General features: G+C 36.9%; 1 protein-coding gene across 7 annotated transcripts; it reads left to right on the forward strand.

Moving 5' to 3' along the window:
- Positions 1-554: 554 nt before the first annotated feature.
- Positions 555-21,305, forward strand: LOC149009112 (synaptonemal complex protein 1-like). 7 transcript variants are annotated; one of them, XR_016174321.1, is made up of 19 exons: positions 555-872; positions 963-1,012; positions 1,495-1,702; positions 1,778-1,903; positions 2,080-2,178; positions 2,463-3,139; positions 3,232-3,480; positions 3,567-3,695; positions 3,789-3,857; positions 3,937-4,047; positions 5,309-5,416; positions 5,499-5,609; positions 5,684-5,770; positions 8,308-8,397; positions 17,971-18,057; positions 18,177-18,245; positions 20,327-20,445; positions 21,003-21,082; positions 21,208-21,305. XR_016174321.1 is itself a non-coding variant. In XM_089160664.1 (18 exons), exons 1-17 carry the CDS (start codon positions 716-718, stop codon positions 20,441-20,443), a joined length of 2,544 nt encoding a protein of 847 aa, XP_089016790.1. In that variant the 5' UTR covers positions 555-715; the 3' UTR covers positions 20,444-20,445; positions 21,208-21,305. The 7 variants fall into 7 exon arrangements, 2 of the variants coding, with proteins under 2 accessions (XP_089016790.1, XP_089016791.1); XR_016174320.1 differs by having other exon boundaries at positions 21,006-21,082; XR_016174322.1 differs by having other exon boundaries at positions 21,006-21,082; positions 21,213-21,305.
- The last annotated feature ends 5,439 nt before the right edge of the window (positions 21,306-26,744 follow it).

Raw genomic sequence — 26,744 nt, forward strand, 5'->3', positions numbered from 1 at the left:
AGATCCTTTTGTTCAACTTATCTGTTACTCTTGAATTCTTTTAAACATATTTTTCTGCTATTCTTTTTATGCCGATTAATTGAAAATTTTAACCTGAAAAATAACAGATGAAGTTGAGAGAATGAGTTCTCTATCCGTTTGCCAAATTTGTTAACCTATAAAATCTAAAATCATAGAATATATATATATAATTAATCTCTCTATTGAGCGTAAATGTTAGTTTTAGATCTTAATAAATTATGAGTGTTAATTGCATTTGTTTAGACTTTACTCATTTGAGTATTTTTAATTTTTGTTTGACTTAAACATCTGATCCGTCTTCTCTCTTTTTCAGTAAATAGATAATTATCGAATGTGGATAGGAAAATTTAATTTGTCCACTTATTTTAATATTTTTTACACATGACAGAGTGGGTCAGGGCCACTTGCACCCTGAACACGGGAAGTCGAAATCTGAACCCTAAATGCTTAGATGGCAACCCTTCAACAGTTGTGGCATAATCGTAATTTTAGGTTAGAAAAGAAAACTGAACCAAAACGAGCGGCTCCGACACTATAAATAGAGGAATGGGCGGGAGGTGCTTCACGCTCCTTAGGTGTTTGAAACTTTCAACCGTTTCAGTGTGGAGTTTGGGTAGGGAGAAGGGATAACGAGTGTTAATGAATTTTGGCTTCTTTCTGGTTGTCGTTCGAAGAACATAACTGCGCATTCGTCATGAATAAGTTAGGGTTTCCAGGGATGAAGAGCTTAGATCAGCTCAGATCGTTATCAGGATCAATTTCTGGAACAAAGAATACCTTCACGCCATCTCCACGGTCACAGTCTGACTCATTTTCCTCTTCAGGCTTTGCAAACTTGAAGATCACTGCAGGTTTTAGCGGATGATTTCTAATATTCCAGTTAGTTTGGTAGAAACTTTGAATCTGTGAGATGATCTTGTTCTTTATTTCTTCGTTTCCAGAAAAATTGGCCAAAGAACAAGCTTCCGTGAAAACTTGTCTTGAAATGGCGGTAAAGTGTATTTCATATTTATTTTTCGTAACTAAGGGATACTGGTTGATCTTCACGCCTCTGGTAGTGCGTACTTATATAGAATATAACTTCGATCTTGAAATGGCGGTAAAATGTATTTCATATTTATTTGTTGTAACTAAGGGATACTGGTTGATCTCTCACGCCTCTGGTAGTGCGTACTTCTATAGAATCTAACTTTAATTCAGAGTTGGCTCCGCTTTATTTTAGTTGTTCATTTACAACCTAGTACTAGGTCTACTAATGGATTTCTCCTTCGTATTCGTCTCTCTTTTTTGTGTTATTGAATTACCAGTTTCATCACTCTTTCGTGCTCTGATTGCTTTTCTTTCTCAGATTTAGGAATTTCATTTTCAACATTTGGATTGAATATAAATTTCTTCCTTTCTTCAAATAGTTTTTTATCCGTTGCTGTTAGATATTATCAACTACATATAGGTTCATCTGGTGAATTTATGCAGAACTCGAAGCTGAAGAAATCGGCAGAGCATATTCATTTGCTAGAAGAGAAATTACAGAATGCGATCAATGAAAATGCAAAGCTTTCAGTGAAGCAGAATGAAGATGCCAAGCTCTGGAATGGACTTGAGTCGAAATTCTCTTCTACAAAGACCTTATGTGATCAGCTCACTGAAACTCTTCAGCAGTTAGCTGGTCAGGTTCGGGACGGTAGGTGTTGTGATTCTTAAATTGTTTTCTTTTGCCCAGTCAGGGTTTTTAACTTTTGGTTAAATTTATATGCAGCTGAGTTGGACAAGAAATTATTTGAGGACAAACTGTGTTCAAGTTCAGAAGCATTTGACAGTTTACATCTTCAGATGAATGATCTATCTGTGAAATTGGAGTCAGCTGAGCAAACTATCAGAACGAGTAAGTATCTGTCAAGTACTTATTTTCTGGAGAGTTCATTTTGTCTGTTCTGTTTCATTTTCTTGCAAGTGGTACTGAACCTGCTATTTGGCCAGAAGGCAATATTAAGTAATGGAAGAAAGCGTGGTACCCATTCTAATGCTTCATTCTTGTGATTTCTTCTATCTTATTGGAAGGGGAAGATGAGCGTATGGAACTCAAAATTGAGAAAGAAGAAGCAGAGAAAATTTATAGGGATGAACACTGTAGGGCTGCGAGTCTCATAAAAGACAAAGGTGTGTGTTTTCCTTGAAATGTCTCACTAGCCTTTCAACTGGTGAGAAATCCTTCAGTTAGCCTGATCTGCTTCTCCTATCTCTCTCTCTCTCCCCTGCTTTTTTAATAGGGGAGACTATGTGAAATAAATTTGTCTTGCAAGTATTTTAGAGTAATAGCAGATTGATCAGTAGGATCTTTACTTTGACAAATTGGAATAATTTTGGAAGTTCAAAGGAACATTCCAGGTTCAATATCATGATATTCTTAAACATTTTTTCCCCCTTTCTTCTTTTCACCTCAGATTGTGTGATCAAACAATTAGAAGAATCTCTTACTGCTGAAAAGTTGAATGTTGACAGCCTTAGTTCTCAGTTGAGGGAGATGCATCTTGAATTAAGTTCAAAAGAAGAGATCTGCAAAGTGTTGAGATCGGTTAAGGAAAGCTTGGAAATGGACAAGAGTGCTCTTCAGTGTAGGAATGAAGAATCTGCTGAAAAGCTGCTTATATTGGGTGAAGAGATAGAACATCTTAAAGGCTTGATTCATGGATTCCAGGCAATGTTAACTGAGTTGGATAAACTAAGTCTGACTGTGTCTAATGAAGTTGTCCAGTTATTTACTGCATTTGATACTTGCTACAAGTTGTCCAAGCAAGAGAAATACTTGGCTTCCAAGCTTTCTCAATGCCACTTTGATAGACTCCGTGGTCAGTTCTTGCATGCTACCTCTGAAAATGAATCATTGCAATTAGTCAATGAAGGTCTAAATAATAAGGTCCTCGAGCTACAGAAAGTTCAAGAATTTATGATGGTGCAGCATTCTGAGGAGTGCCATCAAGCTGAGGAGAAAATCCGGAAATTGGAGTCTGAGGCAAAAACTCTTGTTTCAAAGAAGACTGAGTTGGAGACATTGGTTACCGAGTTAGAGGAGAACATCAAAAATCTTATACTTACTTCAGATCAATCAGAAAACAAAATGGTTTGAAGGATTTGTTTGTTTGTTGATCTAGATAAATTTTGGAATGTTATTCTTCTTTCTAATCTATCTGATACTTCCATTGGACTTTGCAGCAAGATTTATTGATGAAAATTTCAACATTAGAATCTAAGAACCAGGATATTCAAGAGGAATCACAGGTAAAGCTATTAGAGAAAGCAGGCAAAATAGAAGCTCTTGAGAAAGAGATTGTGAAGAATTTAGAGCTTTTGGATTCCCTCGAGAAACAAGTCAGCCAGCATCAGGAAGATTCGAAAGAGAAGGAACAGCAACTTCTGCAATCAAGAGACAGCGAAAAACAGTTAGAAGATAAAAAAGAAGAGGTTATTGATATAGTTGGAGCTGTTGGTATTGTTATGTTATGAGAGCTTATTAGGTATTTCAGACACATTGGATTATGTTGTTGCAGATTCAATCACAGCTAGCAATAGCTGAAAGCAAACTTGTAGAAGCAAAAAAGCAATATGATCTGATGCTGGAGAGTAAACAATTAGAGCTATCAAAACATTTGAAGGAAATATCTCAGAGGAATGATCAGGTTTTATGATTTCTTACTTGATTTATCATTGTATGAGTCCCCAAAGATTATCCAATCCCTTTTTATTTTGATGCTAAGAGGAGTGTTAATCAGGAAATTAATGACATCCGGAGGAAATACGAGGTGGAAAAGCTGGAAATTGTTAATCGTGAAAAGGAAAAGGTCTGTTGGTTTTAAATTCATCCGTATGTGGTACATATTTTGCTCATTGTTCATTCAGCTGATGAGTCTGGACCTCCAGGCAGACACATTAATTGAAGAAATGGAAAGAAAATGTGACCTAAAAATTGCAGAGAGCAAAGAAGAATCAAAGAAATATTTGATGCATGTTCAGGAGGAACATGTTGCTTTGGTATGTTATTGGTCCTCACATTTGAAGTTGTATAGTTGGTTTGTCTTTCTTCTATATTCATGATTTCATATTTCCTGTGGATGTTAAATGATCAGTGTCTTCCTTTTGATTAATTTCAGGTTTCTAAATTCACATTTTATGAATTTACGATACCTAAACTTGTCATACCTGACTTTGTTTGTTGTGTTATGACTTATGATCACAGAATTATTTAGTTGTAGATAAGGATCAATCTTCGTAATGCCTTAAGAATAATCCTTTTCTCAGAGGGAGGGGAATTCCTCCTTGCAGTTACTGTTGAAAGAACTTCAATTGTAGACTTAGCTGATACAGTTTATGTACAATTTCATCATTTTGGTGGGCATCCTTAACTATGCCCAAGAAGAGAGGCGTCACAGGCATGTAATTTCAAGTATTGTCATTTCCCGTTTGTAAGCATTGAGGGGCAATGGCAATACTTGAAGAAAACTTCGCGTTAAAATTACATGAATCAACTCTTTGATGGGAGCAAAGGCTAGGAAAATTTGAGATGTCAAGTATGCAATTTGAAACTTCAAGGGAACATCAATGTAATGGCCGTATATCTAGACTTCAACTTATTATTTGTAATATGTTTATATTAGTTATATTATCTATGAACATAAAAAATAAGTCAGTTTTAACTTTTGACACTTTACATTAGATATCATGTCTGTAAATTGAAACTTCATGCGGACTTCAATATGATGCCCATATATCTAGACTTACGGCTTATTTTTCATAATATGTTTATATTAGTTATCATCTATGGACATCACAAACAGAGAGTTTGAACATTCAACACTTCACATTGGATGCCATAATTATACTTTTAGTTGGTCTATATATACATGTCATAGATGGTTGGACAAGTGCCTATTTTGTAACAAGGGAGTACCTAGTGGATGTGGCTTGGACCACCACGGGATCTGTGGTGTGTCATCTGTACGCAGGCTTATCCCTGCTAGCAGAGAGGCTGTTTCTGAACTCGAACCTGTGGTCACTAGGTTGCAATGAAGCAACCTTACATTGGTTTATGCATGCCCACTATTTTCACCTTTCACTTCATGGCACTGTTGCAATCTTGTACATGTAAATTATTGTCAGATAACAATCCTTGTGCATGTTCTATCCTCTCTTTTTTTCTGTTTTGCATCAGTCTTATAACTTAAATTTGTTTAAGTTTCCCTTCTTTGGTAAAAGATCATAATATTTGAAAGAACCACCTTTCTCCAATATGCAGATTAGCCGTATCCAGGTGGAGCATGATAAACAAGAATTGGGTATTATAGCAGAGCACAAGGAAGAGTTGAAACGCCTCCAGCTTCAAGGTGAAAATGAATTGAATGAGGTAAACATCTCTAAAGTGCTGATGTTATTATTGTCTGTGAACCTCATTCAGTTGCTAATTGATTATGTGTGTCAAAATTTAGAAAACCAGGTTACTGAGAGAAGAACATGAGTTTCAGATGGAAGAGTTGAAGGGTCAACATGATGACAAGTGTGTCAAACTTCAAGAAGAACTTGATCTTCAGAAGTCGAAGGTATATATTTAACCTAGATACCAAATCTATTGATATTTTATCTCTTGTTTGCACTAAATGTTTACACACAACAGGAAGAAAGGCAAAAGGCGTTGCTGCAATTGCAGTGGAAAGTTATGAGTGGCAATCCACAGGAGGATCAAGAAGTGAACTCAAAAAAGGTTTTACACTTCTCTTCATCCATGTAAAAACATGCACACACACAGATGTGGAAAGACCATGCAATCTGTACGTGAGGTGATTATGTTTGTCATTGAATTTACCATCTTGATTTTGTAATATCTGAGATTTTGACTGTGATTCATAAGTTTCCTGTAGATTTAGAAAGCAAGCCACGTATTTATCATAAATGAATTTTATGCTTTTAATGTATTGATTATTATCTGAATAATACAGAACCACTGTTTTGCAACTGTGGAATTGTTATAGGCATTTGCCAAGATGCTAACCCTGTTCTGGTAGTTTCAATCTACATTTGTTTATCTATAATAACTACTGCTGAATGGAACCCTTGTATGCTGTGTGAGGCACCATTGTTGTTGCTTGCTTTTGTGTGGCTTTCACTTCCATCTAATGGCTGTGAAATTTCATTACATGGTTTAAGATCCATCTATAACTCTGTTGTCATGTTGTCTATAATTTTGTGAGATTGACTTTTGGATTTAAGACGTGCAGAAAATATTTGTAAGTGTTCTTTTGGTTGCGAAAAGCACAAAAAAGAAAAAAGGTATTATTTTTTAGGGAAAACTACTGGTACCTTCTATGAACGTACACTATTACCAATCACACTTTGCACTTTCTAAATTTTCTTTTACTCCCTCATGCCTAATTGTGTTAAGTGTCTGCTAGGTGTTAACATAAAAGGTCCATCATACCCTTCATCCTAATTACTAAAATTTAAAATTCCAATATCACCCTTGAATAATCGAAGGGTTTTAAACCTAGCCTACACTCTTGGTGTGAACCTTTGTTCCATGATATCTTTTACTGAACAAAATTATTCGACATAACTAACGAAATTAGCTACCATATAGTCTCCTTCTTTTGCTGACTTTGTTTGACATTCTAGCCTATCTCTTCCCTGGAACCCTCACGACCTTTGCACGGCCCATCACTGCCTTCATTTGAGCTCCTCCACCCTGCTAACCCACTTCTCGCCACGCCCTCATCCTTCACCAGAGTCCCCTGCACCTCTTTGTTCCAACGAGGAATTAAACCCCCAAACTCCATCACCACTGTGAAGGATGTAGGTCAATAATGGTCTTTCAGTTATCAAGTGCACGATTCCCAATGAATCATGTTGTGTATGCAGAGTTTCACATATAATTGTAAATGAACTTTGTGATGTGGGACAGCCACAATTTCAATGTCTACTTATGAAATACAGTAAATGCTGGAGCTAGGGTAAGAGAAATAGGAACGTTATTATGGCTATTACTAATTTGATTTTGGACTTCTGTCTTAGTGAATTAAGTTGCTAAATTGCATGCAAAGGAATCCCATTTGGTATCAAAATGGAAGTATATGTTTATGGTATTAAGATCTGAATGAGTGCATGATAATCAGTAATATGTAATAAAAAAATTTAGATGAAGTTGTTAGTTGTGTAACCGATCTATGAAATGCAGTTAATTGGGGTTTCAAGAGAAAACTGGGACTGGGGAATTACGGTTTGAAGGAGATGAAAACTATGTCCGGGGCTAGTCCATTTTGGGAAAAAGAATTTAGAGTTTTATTGGATCTATTTTTGTATGCTGCTCAGTAAAAATGATTTTCTTTTGGAATAAGAGAATTTATTTGGCTCAGAAGCGATGTCTATGACCAGATGTACAAAAGGATGTGAAATATACAAAGATAGAAAGGGTACCCTCCTGCCCAAAATATACCCCTTGAGCAGTGTTCAGAATTCACACTACGTTATTGGACATGGATCTATGTGTTTTACCTGTCTACCAAACCCTTCGCAAACTAAAGCATCTCCTAAGGAATTTGTACTTCTCAATTGCCAAGAGAACTAGATATTTCCTTCGTGATGTAGCTCTTTGCACTGCTAATCAATTGAACTAGCTTCTCAGAAATATCTAATTCTCCACAAGATTCATATCTTATCATCCAAGAGGTTCCCCCTTCAATGAGGAGATGCAGCCTTGGACTGTTTTGAGTCTTTTGACTAATAAGTCATAATGGTCTATTTCGGCAATGATTGACCAGCTTATCTACACTAATATAAGCTGATCACATAATTCATGAGCAGCTTCTGGGATTTTGACAGCTCTCCCCAGATGCTTGATAGAACTCTTTCTCAAGGTGGGAAAACTACCTAATTGATTTTTGATCAAGGAACTCTTCTGCACTTAAATCACCTCTGGAGTTACATTGAGGCGTGTTTGCATGACAATAATTTTGTTCAGTTATCTATCTTCAATTTAGCATGAGCTTTTCCATTCTTCAGATCCTTACGCCTCATTTCGTCTTTTAATTTCATCATGGCTCCATATTACCTTTACAATTTGAAGGTTCTGAAATTAGCTATTTGGTTGCATAGTTTTAGATTGCAAAGTTGGGGAAGTTAATAAATAATTATATTTTTAAATATAAGCTCCAACTGTTGTTAATTTAATATATACTTTCAGTACTACAATGGATATTATAATTTCTCTTTCAAATGCAGTTGATTTCCTACTTTGTTTCTTTGCAGGAGTACTCAACTTCATCAATTAAGATACAAGGTACAGATGATATAAAAAGAAGTCAGCGATCTCACAGAAGACCTGAGAACATGGGGAAGGTGATAAATAAACCTATAAGTTAGTTGTCATCTCAATTCTGGGACCTTAATAAATAGAAAGTTTTATATTTTGGTTCCATATGTACTTGCTTGTTGTCCTAGGATACCTTCTTCAAGAGCAAAGCAAACTATAGGGTCAAACAGACTAAAGGAAGTAGATAAAGTGAACCTGGGGAGCACAGTGGCTAAAATGATATCCTCATAACATAACAATAATGATCAGGAATCCAAAGAGAAGACTGAACTTCTGGTCTGGGTAAAGACCAGATTTGAACTAAAATCTGTAACTCACAGTTTGGGAACTGTGCTTGAAGGAAAATCTGTGATTCACAGTTCAGGGGCTGGAACAGTCCTGTAAAATCTTACGCTCATCCGACTGTGGTTTCAGGAGATATAGACTCTGTCAGAATATAATAATTATTTGAGATCTAAACTATAAAGTCAGCAGTTGAGATGTATGTCAAATATTACTACCCTAAAGGAGGATAGACTTAGAACTCTTGAAGACTTCTGTAACATCATATTAGAAGATGGAGAAATAAGAAAGTTTATAGATCAGAAGATGGCCGGAGAAAGAATAGCTGATCAGTAGTATCCACAAATCTGTAGTGTTCATGAACTGAGTTAAAATTAACTGTTACATACAAGACTGTTTGCTTAGTAACTATTAACCAACAGAAAAAGAAGTACCAGAAGTAGGAGAGAACTGAATTCTGGAAATCAGAATCTAATAAATTATAAGAGGAACTGATAAAAAATGGCCTTGTCTACCGTAGCGAAGGATGAATTGATGTCTAATTGGATTCTGCAGTTGAAGTTGTAGATTGAAGAATGAAGATACACTTCTGTCCTACCAACTAGAAGGCCTCTCAGCAGTCTTTGCCTTAGAATCTCACCAATTGTTGCCATCTCTCACTGGAGGAGTGTCTCTCATTCTCACACAAATGCACATGGAACTATTAATATTGCCTTCTTACACAAAAGGGAAAGTCTCCTTGGCAGAGGAAGAATTTTCATATAATAGAAAATAAATAAATGCTTACAAGAAAAGTAACTAAATTCAGGACCTAATATTTTATTAAGAAACAGAGATAGTTACAAATAATTAAGGAACCTAATATTTTATTAAGAAACAGAGATAGTTACAAATAATTAGTTTCATATAGGACTTAAAACCCCTATCACGGAAACGACCAATCTATGAATTGGGGGCTAAAGCTGCATAGAATTGTCCCTTTGGCCTTGAAGTATCAGGAGCCTCATGCTCTGGGATGCTTTTTATAGAATTGGCCCATAGAAAACCGAAAAATATTTATCCTATGGACAATGTAAACCACTGGACACTTTATATTGAGGGAAAATTACTGTTACCCCACTGAATTATTATGAAATTGCTACTCAACCCTACATTTTCTCAAATTACTAATTGAACCCTGTAGTCTGCATAGGTTTACTGTTACCCCCTACTGTTAACAGTCATTTGTTCATCTGCTGACATGGAAATGGGATTTTTCCTCATAACACCCAAACTATGTATATTAAAACACCTTTATGAAATTACCCCTTCATCCCATACCCTTCTCTCCTCCTTCCTGCAATGATGCCTGTCACAGCTGCTAACCATGCTAAAATCTGGAGAAAAAAGAAACCTGAAAATCCTTATCTGAACAACAAGACAAACGCAATCACAATGAGTGATTGGTCGTCAACACCACATATATAGGGAAATCCTGGCTCTTTCGGCAGCTTGTGTTGATACTTTGAAGGTCATCTGGTGCTTATATGTCTTTGCTTCTTTATTTCGGTTGATTTTGTAGTTGTAGTGGGGTTTGGTTTATTTTAAGTTGCTTCTTCTCTAAATCTACTAGTCTCTTCATTATTTGTAACAGTTCTTTATTTTTTTTTTGGGGGGGGGGGGGTTGGGCAGTACATCAAGTGCATAGCAGAGGGTGTTATGGGAAGTAGCTTGTACCTTAATCTCTTTACTGAGAAACAGAGAATGTGAAAAATTAGAGTTGGTTTCCTCTTCAGTAATTAGAGGTTAGGGACGATGGAATTAATGGCTTTCAGATCTACCTCCTTTTCCACTATGGTCATCGCTTTTGCTGTGCTCTTTTTCACAATCCAGTTTGTAAAGAGCAAATCCTAACTAAACAGAGGGGAGCAGGACGTAGTTGTGCATTCGTGATTCCCAGGTTCAAAGAATAGCATGGAAGAAATTTACTTTCCTTCCCCACAGAATAAATTTTCCATCCTCCCACATGAAATTCTCTACCCAACATCGCTTTAATTCATCAATAAAGACATTTCCGTTTCTTGAATCATTAACCTCCTCTGTGATTTTCTCCTAACTGAAAGCTAGAGCCTATAATGAGATATTCTAAATTGCATCAGAGGCAGTGGTTAGTCAACTTAGTTTTTCATCAAGTTGTTTCTTTTATTTTGGAATTTGAAGAAGATGGGTAAAGGGGGTATGTGTTCACCCATCTCTCAAAATTATATGGGTTGTTTTATCCACCTTTTTTATTAAAGGGTACTGATAAAACCCTACTAATACCTCCCAAAATCAATACAAAAAATGCAAGAAATACACTGATAAACTGGTTTTGATGGTGCCAGTCACCCCCACACCTCACGGTGTTCCCTCAGCCTACGGCTGCCCAAGAACTCTCATAAAACCATCCCCTCCCACTTTATTCTCCCTCTATTTATTACCCCACTAACCCTAATTCTCTCTCTCTCCTCCACATGGCCTCATCCTAGGGTCCTAACAGTCATCTCCTGTAATGACAATATCATCAACATAAACTACAAGAAAGATTCTGCCTGCAGTAGAGTTTTTAAAGAATATAGAGTGATCACTTTCGTAGCGAGTCATCCCAAATTCTCTTACAACAGTAGTGAATCGTCCAAACATGTTTGAGGTGATTGCTTAAGACCATATAATGATTTGTGGAGGCAACTAACCTTACTTTTCTCCCCCTGAGCAACAAACCTAGGTGGTTGTTCCATATACACTTTCTCTCATGCAGGTCTCCATGAAGGAATGCATTGTTCACGTCCAAGTGAAACAAGGGCCACTACCTACTAGTAGGTAGCGGCAAGAGAGATTAAAATGCAGATGGAAGTAAGCTTGGCAAGAGGTGAAAAAGTATCTACATAATCCGCTCCATAAGCTTGAGCATATCCCTTTGCAATGAGATGAGCTTTCAGGCGAGCTAAAAAACCATCAAGATTAACTTTCACAGTGAATATCCATCGACAACCAATAGCAATCTTTCCTAAGGGTAAAAGGCACAAGATCCCAAGTCTGATTATCTTCTAAGGCTTGTAATTCTTCGTTCATTGCACTGACCCACCAAGGATTAGACAAGGCTTCAAGAACATTCTTAGGAATAGGATAAGTCAGCACTCTTGATGGAACTTTCGTTTCCCAAATTGCCCTTCCAAACAGAGAGATTTAGGGTTTTATGGAATTAGGGTTTATAGGGTTTGGATAAAGCTAGGGTTATGGTCAAGTGTCAAATTGGGTGTTAGGGAAGCTAAGTGTAAAAGGATTCTAGACTTGGATGTGAGATGAGATAGATATAGGTTTTTGAAAATTCTAGGGTTAGGTTTTCCTAATAAGAAAAAAAGTTGCAGAAATTCTAGTGTTTAGATGTAGGATTGGGATGGGGGTGAGGATCGAGTGTAAGGGGATGGGGAAGTTGATCCTAAAAGGGTGGGGGAGTTGGAGTTGGTTGTAGAAGATAAATGTAATCTAGATGTTAAGGGGTTCAGTAAATTCTGGTTTTATGTGTTCTGGGTTTCCTAAGCTGTTGCAGTTTAAAAGTTTGAAGAAGAAGATTAAGTGAGAAAACAAGGGCTGGAAGGCTATCCTGGGGTTAGGGGACGGTAGGGGTTAATGGGATGGGGGCTGGGTGGTGGTTGTAGGGCTGCTGCTGCAGGGTTTGGGTGGGGAATGAAAACTTATGACGGAAGGGGGGCATGCCGGAATTGCAGAATAGGGTTTTAAAAGGTGACGATGGGCTGTGGATGAGGGAAAATAGGAGGGCAAGGGGGCTGGACTTGGGAAGGGTTGCACTTACTTGGGGGTTGAGGATGAATGCTGAACTTGAATTTCTTTAGAATTCAGCACTCTTGAAGTGCCGCAGGCCCCCCTTAGGAAACCCACGACTTCTCTTGCCTTCAGCACTTTATCAACTTTATTAATTCAATTTAGTATGGTGTTATAAGGTCTGAAGGTTATTTATAGCCTACTGAGAGAAATTAGACTATAACTCAACTTTAGAAAAGAAATAAGAAACTGGGGTCTAGGACTCTTAACTTGCAATTCAAATCAAACTAAAACTGCTAAGACTTTTAACTCACATAGGGAACCTTCATAACTCATTCTAGAGGAACCTAACCTGAATTCTAAGAGCAGGTATGTTCCATGCCAGGAGTAGGACAACTCTAGTGGACTCCTTCATACATTGCGAATCCAACTCTAATCAGGATTCTTTAATAACTTGAAAACATACGACTTAACTTTAAAAATAAAAGTAGATCTAGGGTCCCACAAACACATGGGACCCAACTAGACCTAACTTGGAGTCAAACGAAAATATGTAAAATTACCAAATTATCCCTATACTTGAACAAAATTGCCTGGCTGGTATTAGGTAAATCCCCTGGGTCCTCTTTGGGTGGTCCTGGATGTGGTTTATAGTGCGTCTCTTGTTAGAATGCTGTTATGGGTGAAAGTTATCACCTCTAGAATATGCTTAAAAAAATTCCTACATTTATATGGTTTCCTTAAAATTTCCTCTAATTGATATGCCAGCTGGATTGCTTCCTCCATACTAGATAGTCTACTTGCTGTACATCTTGTGGATGCAAGTCATTGCAAAATTGTGCCACTAAGATTTCTTCCATCCCTCTAAAATTTACAATGAGTAGCTAAGTAATATAACTTGGCCAAATATTTCTCACCTGACAAATCTTCCTATCTTAACTGCACAAATTTGGGGTGTACACATCGCTTGCAATCAGGTTGTTGGTGTCTTCAATCCATTGTAGTACGCATCTGAGCCCATGTAGTAACTTGACCAATGCCTTTCTGATCCACCAAACACAAGTTCTTCCTTTCAGTTTACCTTATGCAAATATCAACTTTCTAGGCTCTGGAATATTATACCATCACAGGAAGATATCCAAGCTATGAACCCAATCAACATATTCTTCCAGGTTGTGGTCTCCATAAAAATCAGCGACCTCTAACCTTGCTGCTCTGCTATTCCTGCATCATGGTGACCAATTTAGTGGTGGTGGTGATGGTGAGGTGTCATTAGAAAAGTCCCCAGTGTACATGATATAGGGGAAACCCTAGGAACTAGGGGACCTACAAAGTGGGCTGCTAGACTCTTTGAATGAGACATCTATCCTTGACAGGTAATAAAAAAAAAGGAATTGCAGCACCTGAATTTTGATTAAGCATGCTTATAAGACAGTTAAAGCAGAGAAAGAAACATAATAAGTCCTAACTAATGAATGCAACTAAACAAGAATTAATAGGGGAAACAAGGGGATGGGGATATTGGCACCATGACTCTAAATTCAATGCAAGAATATCAAGGATTCTAAAGAAAATAGTACTGTCCTAGTCAAAATCAGGTTTGTAACAATGAATTCAACAATTAACAATGCAAAGAAATATGTGGAAGTTTTGTTTTTAAAGAAACTACTGCAAAGTAAGAAAGATAAATTCAAAGAGAGGCTTAATAAAGTTACTTGCAGGTCCTAGCTGCAAAACATGGGTTAGAAAACATCTAGGAACAGAAATAAGAGAAAGGAAAAATATTTCTAAGTAATGGTGAATCCCAAGAGTGGACAGTAGGTTAGAATGGAGAACCATAGCAAGACTGTTGTACTAGAGGTGATAATGGAGAAGGAGAGAAAGAAAAGAAGAAATAAAAAAGAAGGTACGACAGAGAAGAAAGAAAATTCTGACGGACAAAATAGCAGGAAAAGAGGAAGAAAGATGAAAAAAAAAAAGAAAACTGAGAGAAGAGGAATAGAAAGAATCGATAGAAAGGAAAAGAAAAGAGAGAATAAAGCAAATATGCAGAAGAAAAGAAGAAGAGAGAAAACTGATCCATGCAAGTGAGCAAAGTAGAAGAAGAGAAGAAGAACTTACTCGAGAAAGAGAAAAATCCACGCAAGAAAGAGACTCCTGCGAGAGAGAATTTTTTTTATTTTTCATTCATTCATGCTGCCAAAAATGAATTCCATACAAGCTTTAAATAAAATAATTGATCCCTCCCAACCCTACATGCTTAATTCTCAAAATAGCCCCAACTTAAGTATAAAATATAACCCAAACCCAAAATAATTCAAAATTGGGCCAAAATAGACTCTAGGCCTAGCCCATAAAAACTCAAAACATAAAATTAAAAATTTCAATAGCAAACTACTACCCAACCCATTAAGACTAAGGAAAATAACATGACAAACTGCCTATGTGCAGTGCTTCTCATCGAACCATAGGATCCTAGCAATCCAATAACCTCATAACTCGTCGTTCATCCACATAGATGTTGTCATGGGATGATCTCTACGTCCGTGACTCCGGTAAACTCGGAACTGCCCACTGATTGCATGAGGCTCTTTCCTCTATTTTGAAACCTCTAAACGGTCAATTGAGGTTTGCATATATTTTGTCATAGCCTGAAGGGAAGTGATAGCTGTAGTGAGTGCCAAATTTGCCTTCTGTTTCAACCTTATAGGGGTTTAATTGCTAAAAGACTTCACTCTTGGCTACCATGGTGAAGGGAAAAGTAGAATACTCACAAGAAAGGGAAGGAATGGTAAAATAATAAATAAATCAAACTTATAACGGTATTGGCAATGTTGTAATTAATATGAACTCTGTAAGTGGTTGGGAAAATTATAAATAGGTCAAACTATTAGAATGGCAATAAAGGTAATTCTAAGACATAAACGTAGAAATAAACAATGAATGGGTGGGTGTAATGTGCGAAACAAGGAAAACCTAGGAGTAAAAGGAATATAACAAAAAGTAGGGGCAGTTTAGGGTGAAAAAAGAAAAAAAAAGTTGGGTATTTTGGGGAAGAGCTAAGATGAATAATTCAAAGAAGGAATCACAATAGAATCATGGGTTGACGCCTCGAGGTTTACCACTAGGATTGGGGTTTCCTTTCCTGCAGAGCCTGAGAAGACCTGCTGTGGTGGGCTGCATTGAGGTAGAAGTAGGAGAATAAGAAGAAAGGGAAGATCACATTCACAACTCACGTTGGAGCTTCTCTACTAAGACTCTTCATTAATCAAAACTCAATAACTCAAAACCTGATAATATCTCATACAGTTACATAATAAATAGGCAAAAGGCCTTGTCTCAAAGTTAGAAATTTCTTTGAAATTGAAACTAGCTAAAATAGGAAACTGCCATACTAAGCTAATCCCGAGAAAGGAACCAAATAATGGGATACTCTTATCTAATCTACCCAAGCAATTATAATAATTAAAAGTAAGTAATAGGGACCATTTCTAATATTACTAATTCCAGCCCTTACCAGGCCAGAAATTTGATTTAGGCCCAACTCTTGGTCTGGGTTCCCAAAGTGGGCCTTGTTGACCAGCCAGGCCATGGCTACTGCATTAGAGGCAATAGTAATCTTAGAAAAGGCAGAGTTCGATCAGTAATAGTGCAATAGTTCAGGGGGTAACATGAATTTACCCTAATGTCAAACATATTAATCCATTCTTGGTCCAGTTTGATGGCCTGGTTAGCTACTGGCATTCTTGTTTATTTGAACCGCATCGGGCTAAGCATGGTAAGTGGGTAGGGTGCCTCCACATGTATCTGAGTGCATGCCATTTAATATTGTTGGGTAATTGTATTACAAATTCTACAAAACTCAATAATGAAATCACAATACAATTGAAAGATGAAGATCCTAGCCAATCCGGAGAGCTTGATGTTGCAATCGAACGAACCACCAATGAATGAGGTTGAGTCACACCTTGAGTGCTGTCTTTAAGGTAATTGATACACCCTACTACCAAGGGTTCTTTGCACCACCACCTCCAAGATAAAGCAACCTCCAACTAGAAGATGAGGTAGTTCTTCTAGTCCCTTCTAGGAGCCAAAAGCTACAGCACAACACTTGGACAAACTCAAAGAAAGAAACTATCAGGCTACAGCACAACACTTGGACAAAATCAAAGGAAGAAACTATCAGGCTACAATACAACACTTGGACGAACTCAAAGGAAGAAACTATGGAAAACAAATAATGCAAGTGTGAGGAGTGTCTCCATTACACACCACATGCAAGGAAGGGGTTGGGTTTATATAGCCCTGAACCACACCTTACACCCCTTGAGATTCTCAAGGCAATGAATTGGGTCACTGAATCACAATAACTCACCTCCTCACAAGGGGGAGAATCAATTCCCTACTAATGGATAATTAATGGGCTTGTCCCTTCTCCACTAATGAGAATAAATCACCTTGACCTAACCTCCCCACTAAATGGAGAATTAACTCTCATATTCACTTCTTTTGTATGAATTGGATTTAATCCATTCAATAACCTTTACCCCACTCATGGTGATTGCCATGAATGGTCATGAAGTTGAAATGAAAATTGAAGGTCAATAGTTAGAATTTTAGTGAATTCCACCCTACAAGTAAGCCCACCTCATCACCATGATCAAGACCTTTAAGACCCATGATCAATGTTATGAAAAACCTCATAACCAAGGTCATGAAGGGCCTCCTTTACTCATGGGTGCCTCATTACCACCATTACCTCATGGGTCCCACACACTGACAAAACAATTAAATAAAAGAAATGCAAAAACTAATTTTAAAACTTAATATAGATTTTTGTTGAAGTATGTACACTTGGGCTATTTACTGTTCACAACACTATTCACGTGAACAGTAAAAAAATCTGTTTTTACTGTTCACGTGAACAGTATATGCTAGTGATGCTACTCTACTTTCTATTTCTAATGTTGGAGTCTTGCTACATAAGTTTTGGGAGTTTTTAAAAAGCATAGTTTCTATTTTGGTAGTAGTTTCTATTTTCAGAATTTTCTTTTTTAGGAGCTAGGAAGTTACTAAAGTTGTAATTTTTTGTTTCCTTTTTCTAGAGGACAATTACTTGTCTCTCAAGTTGTATTAGATTCATTAGAAGCTATAAATAAAAGGGCTCTGTGATTCTAGACTCTTAAGCAAGAATCACAAGCCTCTTCTACTAGTTCTTCATCTCTCTTCTCTTCTTCTTCTTCTCTCTTTTCTTTGTTCAAGTTCAGCTGCTGTTTTGATTATTTAATGCTTGTTTTCTAACAATTTTAATAAAAAACCTAACGAATATCTTACCATGCTCTTATGCTATATTACTGTGGGACGGTTCTAGTTTATGTTAACCAGCAATCAAAATAGAGGCGGAACATCAATTTATATCCTTTCAGTATATCAGCTCAGCAATATAGCAAGAATCCTGAAATGCTTCTCAAATCTGCTTGAGATGTGCCCTAACTCTCAGTATTGTTCTTTCACAGCATGTCACTCATCATGAATATGAAGTTGAAACGTCCAATGGAAGAACGATCAGAAAACGTAGGAAGACAAGCACAGTCATGTTCAGGGTATGCACTCACCTAGCAATATCAATTCTGTTCTGAGAAGTATAAAACATTCTGTTCAACTATTGTTTTCTACTCTTTTTATTTATTTATTTATTTTTATTATTATTTTTTAAATGTAGCCCCAGAATCCTAAACAGAAAAAGATGATGAACACACCAAAAACCAAGGCCAGAAAAGATATTGAAAAGGTGAGGCATGAAACTGATTTTAGTGTTTCAGTATTGCTCAATTCATTCAGCTTTATATGGTCATCCATGCTTGCAAAATTATGTTTTTTATTTCTATGAGTAGTAAGTAGTGTATATTCTATGCAGTCTGGTTCATTAAATTACTTCAGTTTCTGTTTTTACTAAATCTTCTGCTTTTGAGATCTCCCTCATCTTTTCCTTTTCCTCTCTCTCTCTCTCTGTGTTTTTTTTTTTTTTTGGGGGGGGGGGGTGGTTGTTGAAAATAATTCATTGCCAAAGGAGAGCAGAGATGCAGGGATCTATGGGAAGCTCGGATAAAAAGACCAAATAAAATGAACCCCGAACTTAAAGCCTTCAATAGGGCGAGGGCCCCTGAAGCAAAGAGAGAGACCCCAGGTGACAGCTATGAGCATGTTTTTTAGGGTAAACTTATCTAGAGGAGCTTGGCACCTTAAAATGGATATCAAAATCAGTAGCCCTACATTTTCTGAAAAGATCTAGAACTTTGGGTCCATTTTTTAAGAAAATGATGTTCCATCCAATAATGGTAGATGGAAGCCCCATGGCCAGCTTATCCACCACTTCAGAAATAACCTTATTTGTGAAACACACCTTGACCAAAATCCATTCCCTCAATAAGGGTAAATCTTTCTTCTCCTAGGTCAAAACTTAGCATTGCAACAGCAGGATAGAGGGATGAGGTTATTTGGAAGGGTGGGAATGTGGGATATGGCACTAAATGAGGAAGGACTGCAGGTAGTTAGACAAAGCTTGCTAGACAGAAAATCTGTGGCTCGGGTTGTGACACGTGAAACCAACCTACTTTTGACGTGTGGTTAGATGAACTTCCACACTGACTTGGGAATAGTGAAGCCAGAAGGTGGGAAAGCAACATCACTAGGATGTGCCATCTGGAGAGGGGGGGGGGAGGGAAGGAAGAGGGCTCTAAAAGGTGTAATGACCCTGGTCAGACGTCTGGCTAAAAATTTCCATAAACCAGGGATTATTTAGAAAGCTGATACTAATATATGCTCTGGACAGGGAGGAGGAGAACACCAAGGGGAGGGGGGGGAAGCAGTCAAGGCAAGGACCAGCAGAGACGACACCGACACTGTCAATATTAGAGGTGACAGCTCCATAAGCGTGAAGAAGAAGCTCTGAATCTTTTTCTAGACCCAAAAGACAGCAGGAAGAAACAGTATAATCCAAATGGAATTGTTATGGAGCAGCCCAAAATAGATAAAATCCACCCAAGTTCTTTTTTTCTTACCACTATTTAGTAGATCAACTCAAGGATACCACAACTTTTGACCTCATAATTCTTATTAAGACAACTTCCCCCTCATCTTTGGGGTGCCAGACAGAAGCCCAACTAGTGTGCGGAAACTGAAGGTGTTTAAGCATTTCGATCTAGACCTTCGACTAGGGCTTTTTAGGACTTTGAGAAATCTTGGTTGCCTACTTGAGGCCATGTTTTTGCTAATACTTCTAGGATTTAGTTGTACTCTCCAGCTTTTGCTTTAGAGATGTTAGCTAGTGAGATGGTGATTGAAGGAGACTCAGCCAATAGTATTAGTTGGACAACTGATCCAGCTAGTGGTCTGTGTTGTCTCTCATCTCATTAGGTGTGGCAGGCATCTTGCGTTTTGTATATCAAATTCTTGATGAAACATGCCTTTTACTTGGTGGCAGATGATCTTGCTTGGTATTGGGAGTTGTGTGACCTTCAGTTGTGGTCTTTTTTTTATTAATTTTAATTTTTTTTTTTGTGTAATAATACTGCTTCGGTCCTTCTGAGACTTGTTAGGCAAACAGTAAGCATGAAAGTTGCTTACTGTAACGTTGCCATGATGAGGCATTGCAAATACTTGTTTGCATTCTTCTATTTGAAGCAAAAGAAAATGGGGAATTCAAAGAGTTAAGATAGACACAGAAAAATTAGTTAAGACAAAGGTATCCTGGTTTAACTTTTTAAAATCCATTATAGGTGATGATGGAACTGCTTTACCGTTGTACAGGTTTGGGTTATTGCTGTATGACTTGGGTTTCATTATTAATTGAGAATATATTTGCTCCTGCAGGTAGTCAGAAGAGGCAGTCAACCTCGCCCTTCAGGTATAGGTGATTTGTTTTTAGAAGGATCCCTGAATCCTTATGCAGATGATACATACGCAGATGATCCTTATGCATTTGATTAGAGGTATTCTCAACATTTGAAATCTAATTCTATTTGAGAAATTTTCAAATTTGTACATGCCCAGAAACCTTCTAGCCTAATACGGGTTCCACAATTTTATTATTAAATGTTGGCCAATATTTTGGGGCCTGGAGCGCTCTAGTTAGAGGCCCGGGGCCTGAATTATATCGACCCATACTCCCATTGTCCTTCATAACCCCTCAATTGTGAAGTTTTCACCTGGAAAGACATTTTGAAGTCAATTTTGAGAATTTAGATGGAAACCATCGTAGAAATCAGTTAGAATGAAAGAAAACAGCCCTCCTTGAAAACCTTTAGCTTAGAGCTCACTGATATTATATTGTGGTGTCATTCTGGTATGAGATTTGTGAGTGGAGATAAAAGAGTTGAATTGTTTACATCTATCCAGCATCGCCGCACATTTATTTCACAGTATTGGACCAGACTTCAGAAGAGTTTGAACTGATATTAGAGTTGTAGGGAGTCCTTACGGCCGTTTTTGCTCTCAGAAACTGCTGTCAAGCTTTTCTAACTATTTTTTTCTGTCCATGGCATGCCAGCAGTTAGCTTAGAATGCTGAATATGTAAGAGCATGCAAAGCACATACGAACAAAAATAGTTCTGTAGAAAAAGCTTGAAGGTGACAACTGTTTTGTGCCATCTCTTTCTTGTGATTTCTGATGTGATGGTGTTACTATTTGAAACATTTTTATGCCTGTTTATTTGTATTAATGTCTTAAATATGGGCTTGTGGTACTTCTGAAGGGAAGGCGCGAAGACACTTTACAAGCGAGATGGTTATCGTTTTCTTTATCTGCCAGATGTGGTGAAAATAACCTGCTCTACCCTGACGTTGGAGACGTTGACACAGATTTGAAATTAATCAGAAGTCCTACGAGATTCATTTTTTAGGTGTTACTGCAACAAAAGAGGTGCTTGATGTTTTCCTATGCACTTACTTGCTATGGTCTCTACTTTCCCATTTTACATAGGAATAAGCATCTTGTCTTTGTTTGAGAAGAATTGATGAGGTCTTTTTATCTTGTGATCTGATGAGAATCACCGTAGGAAGTTTTCACTTTTCAGCGGTCCGTAGGGTTGTAACTTGTAAGTATATCCAGGTGGCAGATCAAGACACTGACTGTCTTTAAAAACGTGTTTTGATCAGCTTTTAGGTTCTCCAGCTGTCGTCTGTCGATGTCCATAGTGGAAATTACAGCAGAAACCCCGATTTCTGTTGATTCCCTTTTAAAGTCACTCGAGATTCGGTCAGGATTCATCCGAATCTCGATTTTTCTGACTGACGACTATTCAAATACCAATTGTTAAAACGTTTTTTCTCGCCAGATGTTAAACGTTGTTGGAAGGTGAAATGTCCGTTTGAAAAATAGGTGTTTCATCTTTTATATGGTTCAAAAAAAAAAATCTTACCAAAAACGAAAAAGAAAAATTGGTGTTTCATTACTTACTTTTTATTTCATATAGAATTACAGATATGTGTGACTATTAGGCTGCGTTTGTTTGCAAAGATGGGGTGGGAAAAAATGGGTGGGAAAAAAACAAGGGTCCCCGGTAGTTGGGTGAGGGAGAAGAAAAGGAAAGGAAAGGGTTTTGTGGAAAAGTGATGAGGTGGGTCTCACTTTCTTTTCAACTTTCCACAAACTCTCAAATATGTGGGGTTTAAAATGCTGGGAAAGTTCAGGCGGAAAGGTATTTTTTCGACTGATGGTTTGGATTGAAGCCTTGAATTTGGATGAGAAGGGAAGACCAACTCACTGTTCAAGTAAAAGTAAATTATAAAGATTAGGGCTGGAATTTTTTTTATTTTATTTTATTAATATACACAATTTATATACATAAAAGATGAGGATATTATATATACCGTTTTTGTAAGAATCAAATCTACAATGTATTTAGTAAGGGCTATGAATTTACTGGTCAGAACACCATGCATTGACTTAGGGTTAGATTCTTCCTTGTGGTAGAGGTAATAATTTTTTTATATCTTTTCTATTTATGTATTTTATTTTTATTTTTACTCTCTTCGTAAAAGTTTTACTTTCAATTCTTGCAAAAAATGTAAATTTTTACCTCGCTTTTGATAGTTTCAAATTGTGAAATTACCTTACTTTTGTCCCTTTTTTCGATTATATTTATCTATTTTTTAATTATTCTTTCTCATTTTCTCCTTTTTCCAGTAACATTCCAGTGTATGTGACTTGGTGTGTTTTTATTCATTTAGTTTCACTTTTCCCCTCTTTTATAGAAGTTCTTAGTTTTGATTTTTATTATATTTTCATTTTTTATTCGATGAATTCTCTCCCTCTCTTACTTTGTTTATGTATTTTTTATTTTTTGTTTATTGGATAAAATATTTTTTTTTTTTTTTTTTTTTAAGAGAGAACTTCATTCATTGAACTGAACAAAAAGTACAAAGACGCAACAAAAACAAAATACATTATAAAAAGAAAGACAGAAAGATAGATGCATGAAACACAGGATTCAAACAAGAACATCCGAACCAAGGAGATGAATGTGACCAAAATGTCAGACGTGCAATAGACAAGGTGTTTCAGGCTAAGGTTTGGGTAAAACCCAATAAAGCCTTATAAATAAAGTTGTACGTACAATAGTAAATAAGCTCAAATGATGCAAAAAATGCATCCACCATCACAAGTGACTATAGGGGCCAAAACACGCTACAAAAGTGGAGACAAACACGCTGCAGGGGTGGAGAGAAACCACACCACAAGGGCAGAGAGATACAACGTCACAAGGGCGGAGAAGCTACATCGTGACCACTACTGAAACTAGTTGGAAGGCAACCAGTAATAGTAAGAGACGACCAATTGAAGCTCATGGCAACATAACCTCCATTTCCATTTTTCTTTTCAATCTACCTCTTTGCAAACAAACATGGTATTAGAACCCTTTTCACCTCACGCTGTGAAATGTGGATTTCAGGATGGCATACGTTTTGATTTTGGGCGCGGCATAGCTATTTTTTTTTCCTATAAAAATGTTAATTTATCTTAAGTTAAAACAGTTGCAAGATTATAGGTAGAGAGGGTCCTACTCCTATATAATAAGAATGTAGACTGTCGGCTGGTTACCAAAATCTGAAACTATTGCATCTCATAAGTCCATTTAAATTTAAAAAAACCATCGTAAGGTGAGGGATGGCATCGGGTTCACATTCTCTACAATTCCCGCTTTCTACAATTTCCTGTAATTACTATCTAGGATTATGACACGCGGCAGTTAATTATCCAAGGATCATAATTAGAAATTGAATTTAATAAGTTCCTAAAAATAAGTCTCAAGAAAAAAATGAGAGATGAAATTAATTAAAAAATTTAGGAATTTATTAGATTCTATTCCTAACTGGGTTATAATTTTTGACCCTTGGATAATTAATTGCCACATATCACAATCCTAGTTAGGAATTATAGAAATTGTAGGAGTGAGAATTGTAGAAGATGTGAACCTGATTGTAAATGCAAAGTTGGAAGAGTGGTAAGATCCATACTTCTCAGTGGAGAGGTCATGGGTTTGACCCTTGTGGACGACAAGCATCCCCCTGAGGATGTAATCAAGGTGCACGCAAGCAGCCGGATGAACCTCAGATACCAAAAAAAGAACTTGGATGGCATCACAAATGTTTCATAGACATGTAAGATGTGTTTGTTTAAGGAAATAAAACCGGGTGGATAAAAAGGGTGAGAAGCACATTGTTTCTTTCATAATTCAAAACATATTTCGTTTGGTTTAATAAAGTGAAAAAAATGAAGAAAGCTTATATGTTGACGTGCCACCCACATTTTTATATCATCTATTTAAGAGTTCTATATTTTTAGTGGAGCTTTACGTGAAATGCGGAAAAATGATAAATGTGATGCTCAAATCATAAACTTTTTCACAAATACTTTTTTCGTGTTCTCCTATCTCTATTTAGTGAGTTTCACTTGCTTATTTTTTCCATATTGCAGACAAATTAAGTTATTGTGAATTTAATGGATAATCTACTTTTATCTTTCCTGTCATTTTGGATCTCCCACCATTTTGATCTGTGAATCTCATTTGGAACGATTGTTGAGTATAATTTATACACAGACTGCATTGGAAAACTAAGATCATCTCTCTCTAAAAAATTTCATCATGCTACCATAACATTGGATTCACATCGTCTGTAATTCCTTTCCTTACAATTTCCTGTAATTCCCTCACAGGATTGTGCCATGTGGCATTTAAGTAATTCAATGGTTACCCAATTCAAATTAAATTTAAATTTTATTTAAATCCATCCATATCTTTGAATTTTATTTAAACTCTAGTTTGTTGGGTGACCGTTGGATTACTTAAATGCCACATGGCACAATCCTATGAGGGAATTACCAGGAATTGTAGGAAAATGAATTACAGACGATGTGAATCCCATAACACCAACCCACATTCCCTCATAAGATTGGCCATGTGGCATTCAAGTAATCCAACGGTTATCTAATTTAAAATAAATTTGAATTTTATTTAAACCCACCCATAAATTTGAATTTTATTTAAACTCTAGTTTGTTGGGTAACCTTTGGATTACTTAAATGCCACATGGCACAATCTTATGAGGGAATTGCAGGGAATTGTAAGGAAGGGAACTGTATTAAATTATTATTTTTTTTAACATTAGAAATAAGGTTATTGTATATGGCATAGCAAGAGTCGAATTTACTACATCTTCTTAGTTTTAGCAATCTTTTTTTTTTTTTTTTTTTTTGGCCAAACACAGAAAAAGAAATTCATTCACAGAAACAAGTCTGGGGAAATCCTCCCAGTAGGAACAGAGTACAAAGGATCAAGACATCGTGGTGGCTGCATCCACCAAACTTTAGACATACCCAAATGACGAGCACCTCTAGCTAACATATCGGCAGAAACATTGTCTGCTCTCGAAATATGTAATACTACACAAGTGTCAAATCCCAACAAAAAGTTCTTAATGAGTTGAACTAAGTTTGAACAATTCCAATCCAAAGTACTAGAAGCACCATGTAAAATGGAAACCACATCTTGACAATCAGAAAATAACTTGATATTCTTGATCCCTATATTAGAAGCAATTTGAAGGATGTCATACATTGCTTCCAGCTCCGTTTGCGGTGCAGATAAAGCCCAACTTGCTTTCATACGAGCAGCGATAAATGATCCAGAGGATGTCTTGATAATCCCTCCACGACCACTACGAGAAGTTGTGGAGTCCCATGAACCATCTGAAAATACATGAAAAAAATTGATATCATCAACATTTGTCGTTTGTGGAGACACATCATTAAATAATACACCTGATGAAACAACCAACATAGGAGGATCCAACACTTCAGTTGTGGCCGATGTAGAAACATCCTCAATAAAGTGACCACTAATATCCTGCAACAAACCATTTAGATACCAAAGAAAAGTATTAATGCTGGGTTCACGCCCTTCAAATAGATAAACATTCCTGGCCTTCCAAATTAACCAAGCTACTACACTCCATATAGTATGTACCCAATCTAAATTACCAGAATGTTGAAAGAGTGATTCAATAAAGTTCCACCAGTCCACAATGTCATGGCCATGGAAAAGATCTGTATCCAACCGAAGGGGAGAGACCTTCCAACACAGTTTTGCAAAAGGACAATGAAATAAAATATGAACAATTGATTCAGGGGCACATTTGCAATAAAGACACAAAGGAGTATAGCAACCACCTCTTTGGAACAAAAGAAAATTTGTAGGTAAAGCATTATGACCTACTTTCCAGAGAAACAGTCTAATCTTATGAAGCGTATGAATTTTCCAAAGTTTAGACCAAAAAGATAGAGAGACAGAAGTGGTGCCTCTAGTAGATAAGCCCAAAGAGGCGTTTAACTCCATAAAATAAGCAGATCTAACAGTGAAAGTACCTGTGCGAGTATGCTTCCACATCCATCTATCCTGCACAATCTCAGATAAAATAGGAATCCTAAGAATTGCACTAATCTCAGACGCTGAAAACCAAAGCCGCAATTTAAAGGTATCCCAAGATCTTGAGGGCCAATGTATTAATTCACCAACCCATACAGGACTGCCAGAGGGTGGAACTCTCCAAATACGGTTCAAAGGTAACTCAGGAATCCAAGGGTCAAAAAATACCTTTGTTTGGTAACCATTACCAATACTTCGAATCAAACCTTTTTTAAGAACTTCTTTCCCAACATGTAAACTCCGCCAACCCCAAGAGCAGCCCTTCGCACACCTAGCATCAAGAAAATCATCATTAGGAAAATATT

The sequence above is a fragment of the Hakea prostrata genome, chromosome 7 (assembly GCF_041222555.1).
Source record: "Hakea prostrata isolate BN-2017 chromosome 7, UWA_Hpros_2, whole genome shotgun sequence".
NCBI classification, from domain to species: domain Eukaryota; kingdom Viridiplantae; phylum Streptophyta; class Magnoliopsida; order Proteales; family Proteaceae; genus Hakea; species Hakea prostrata.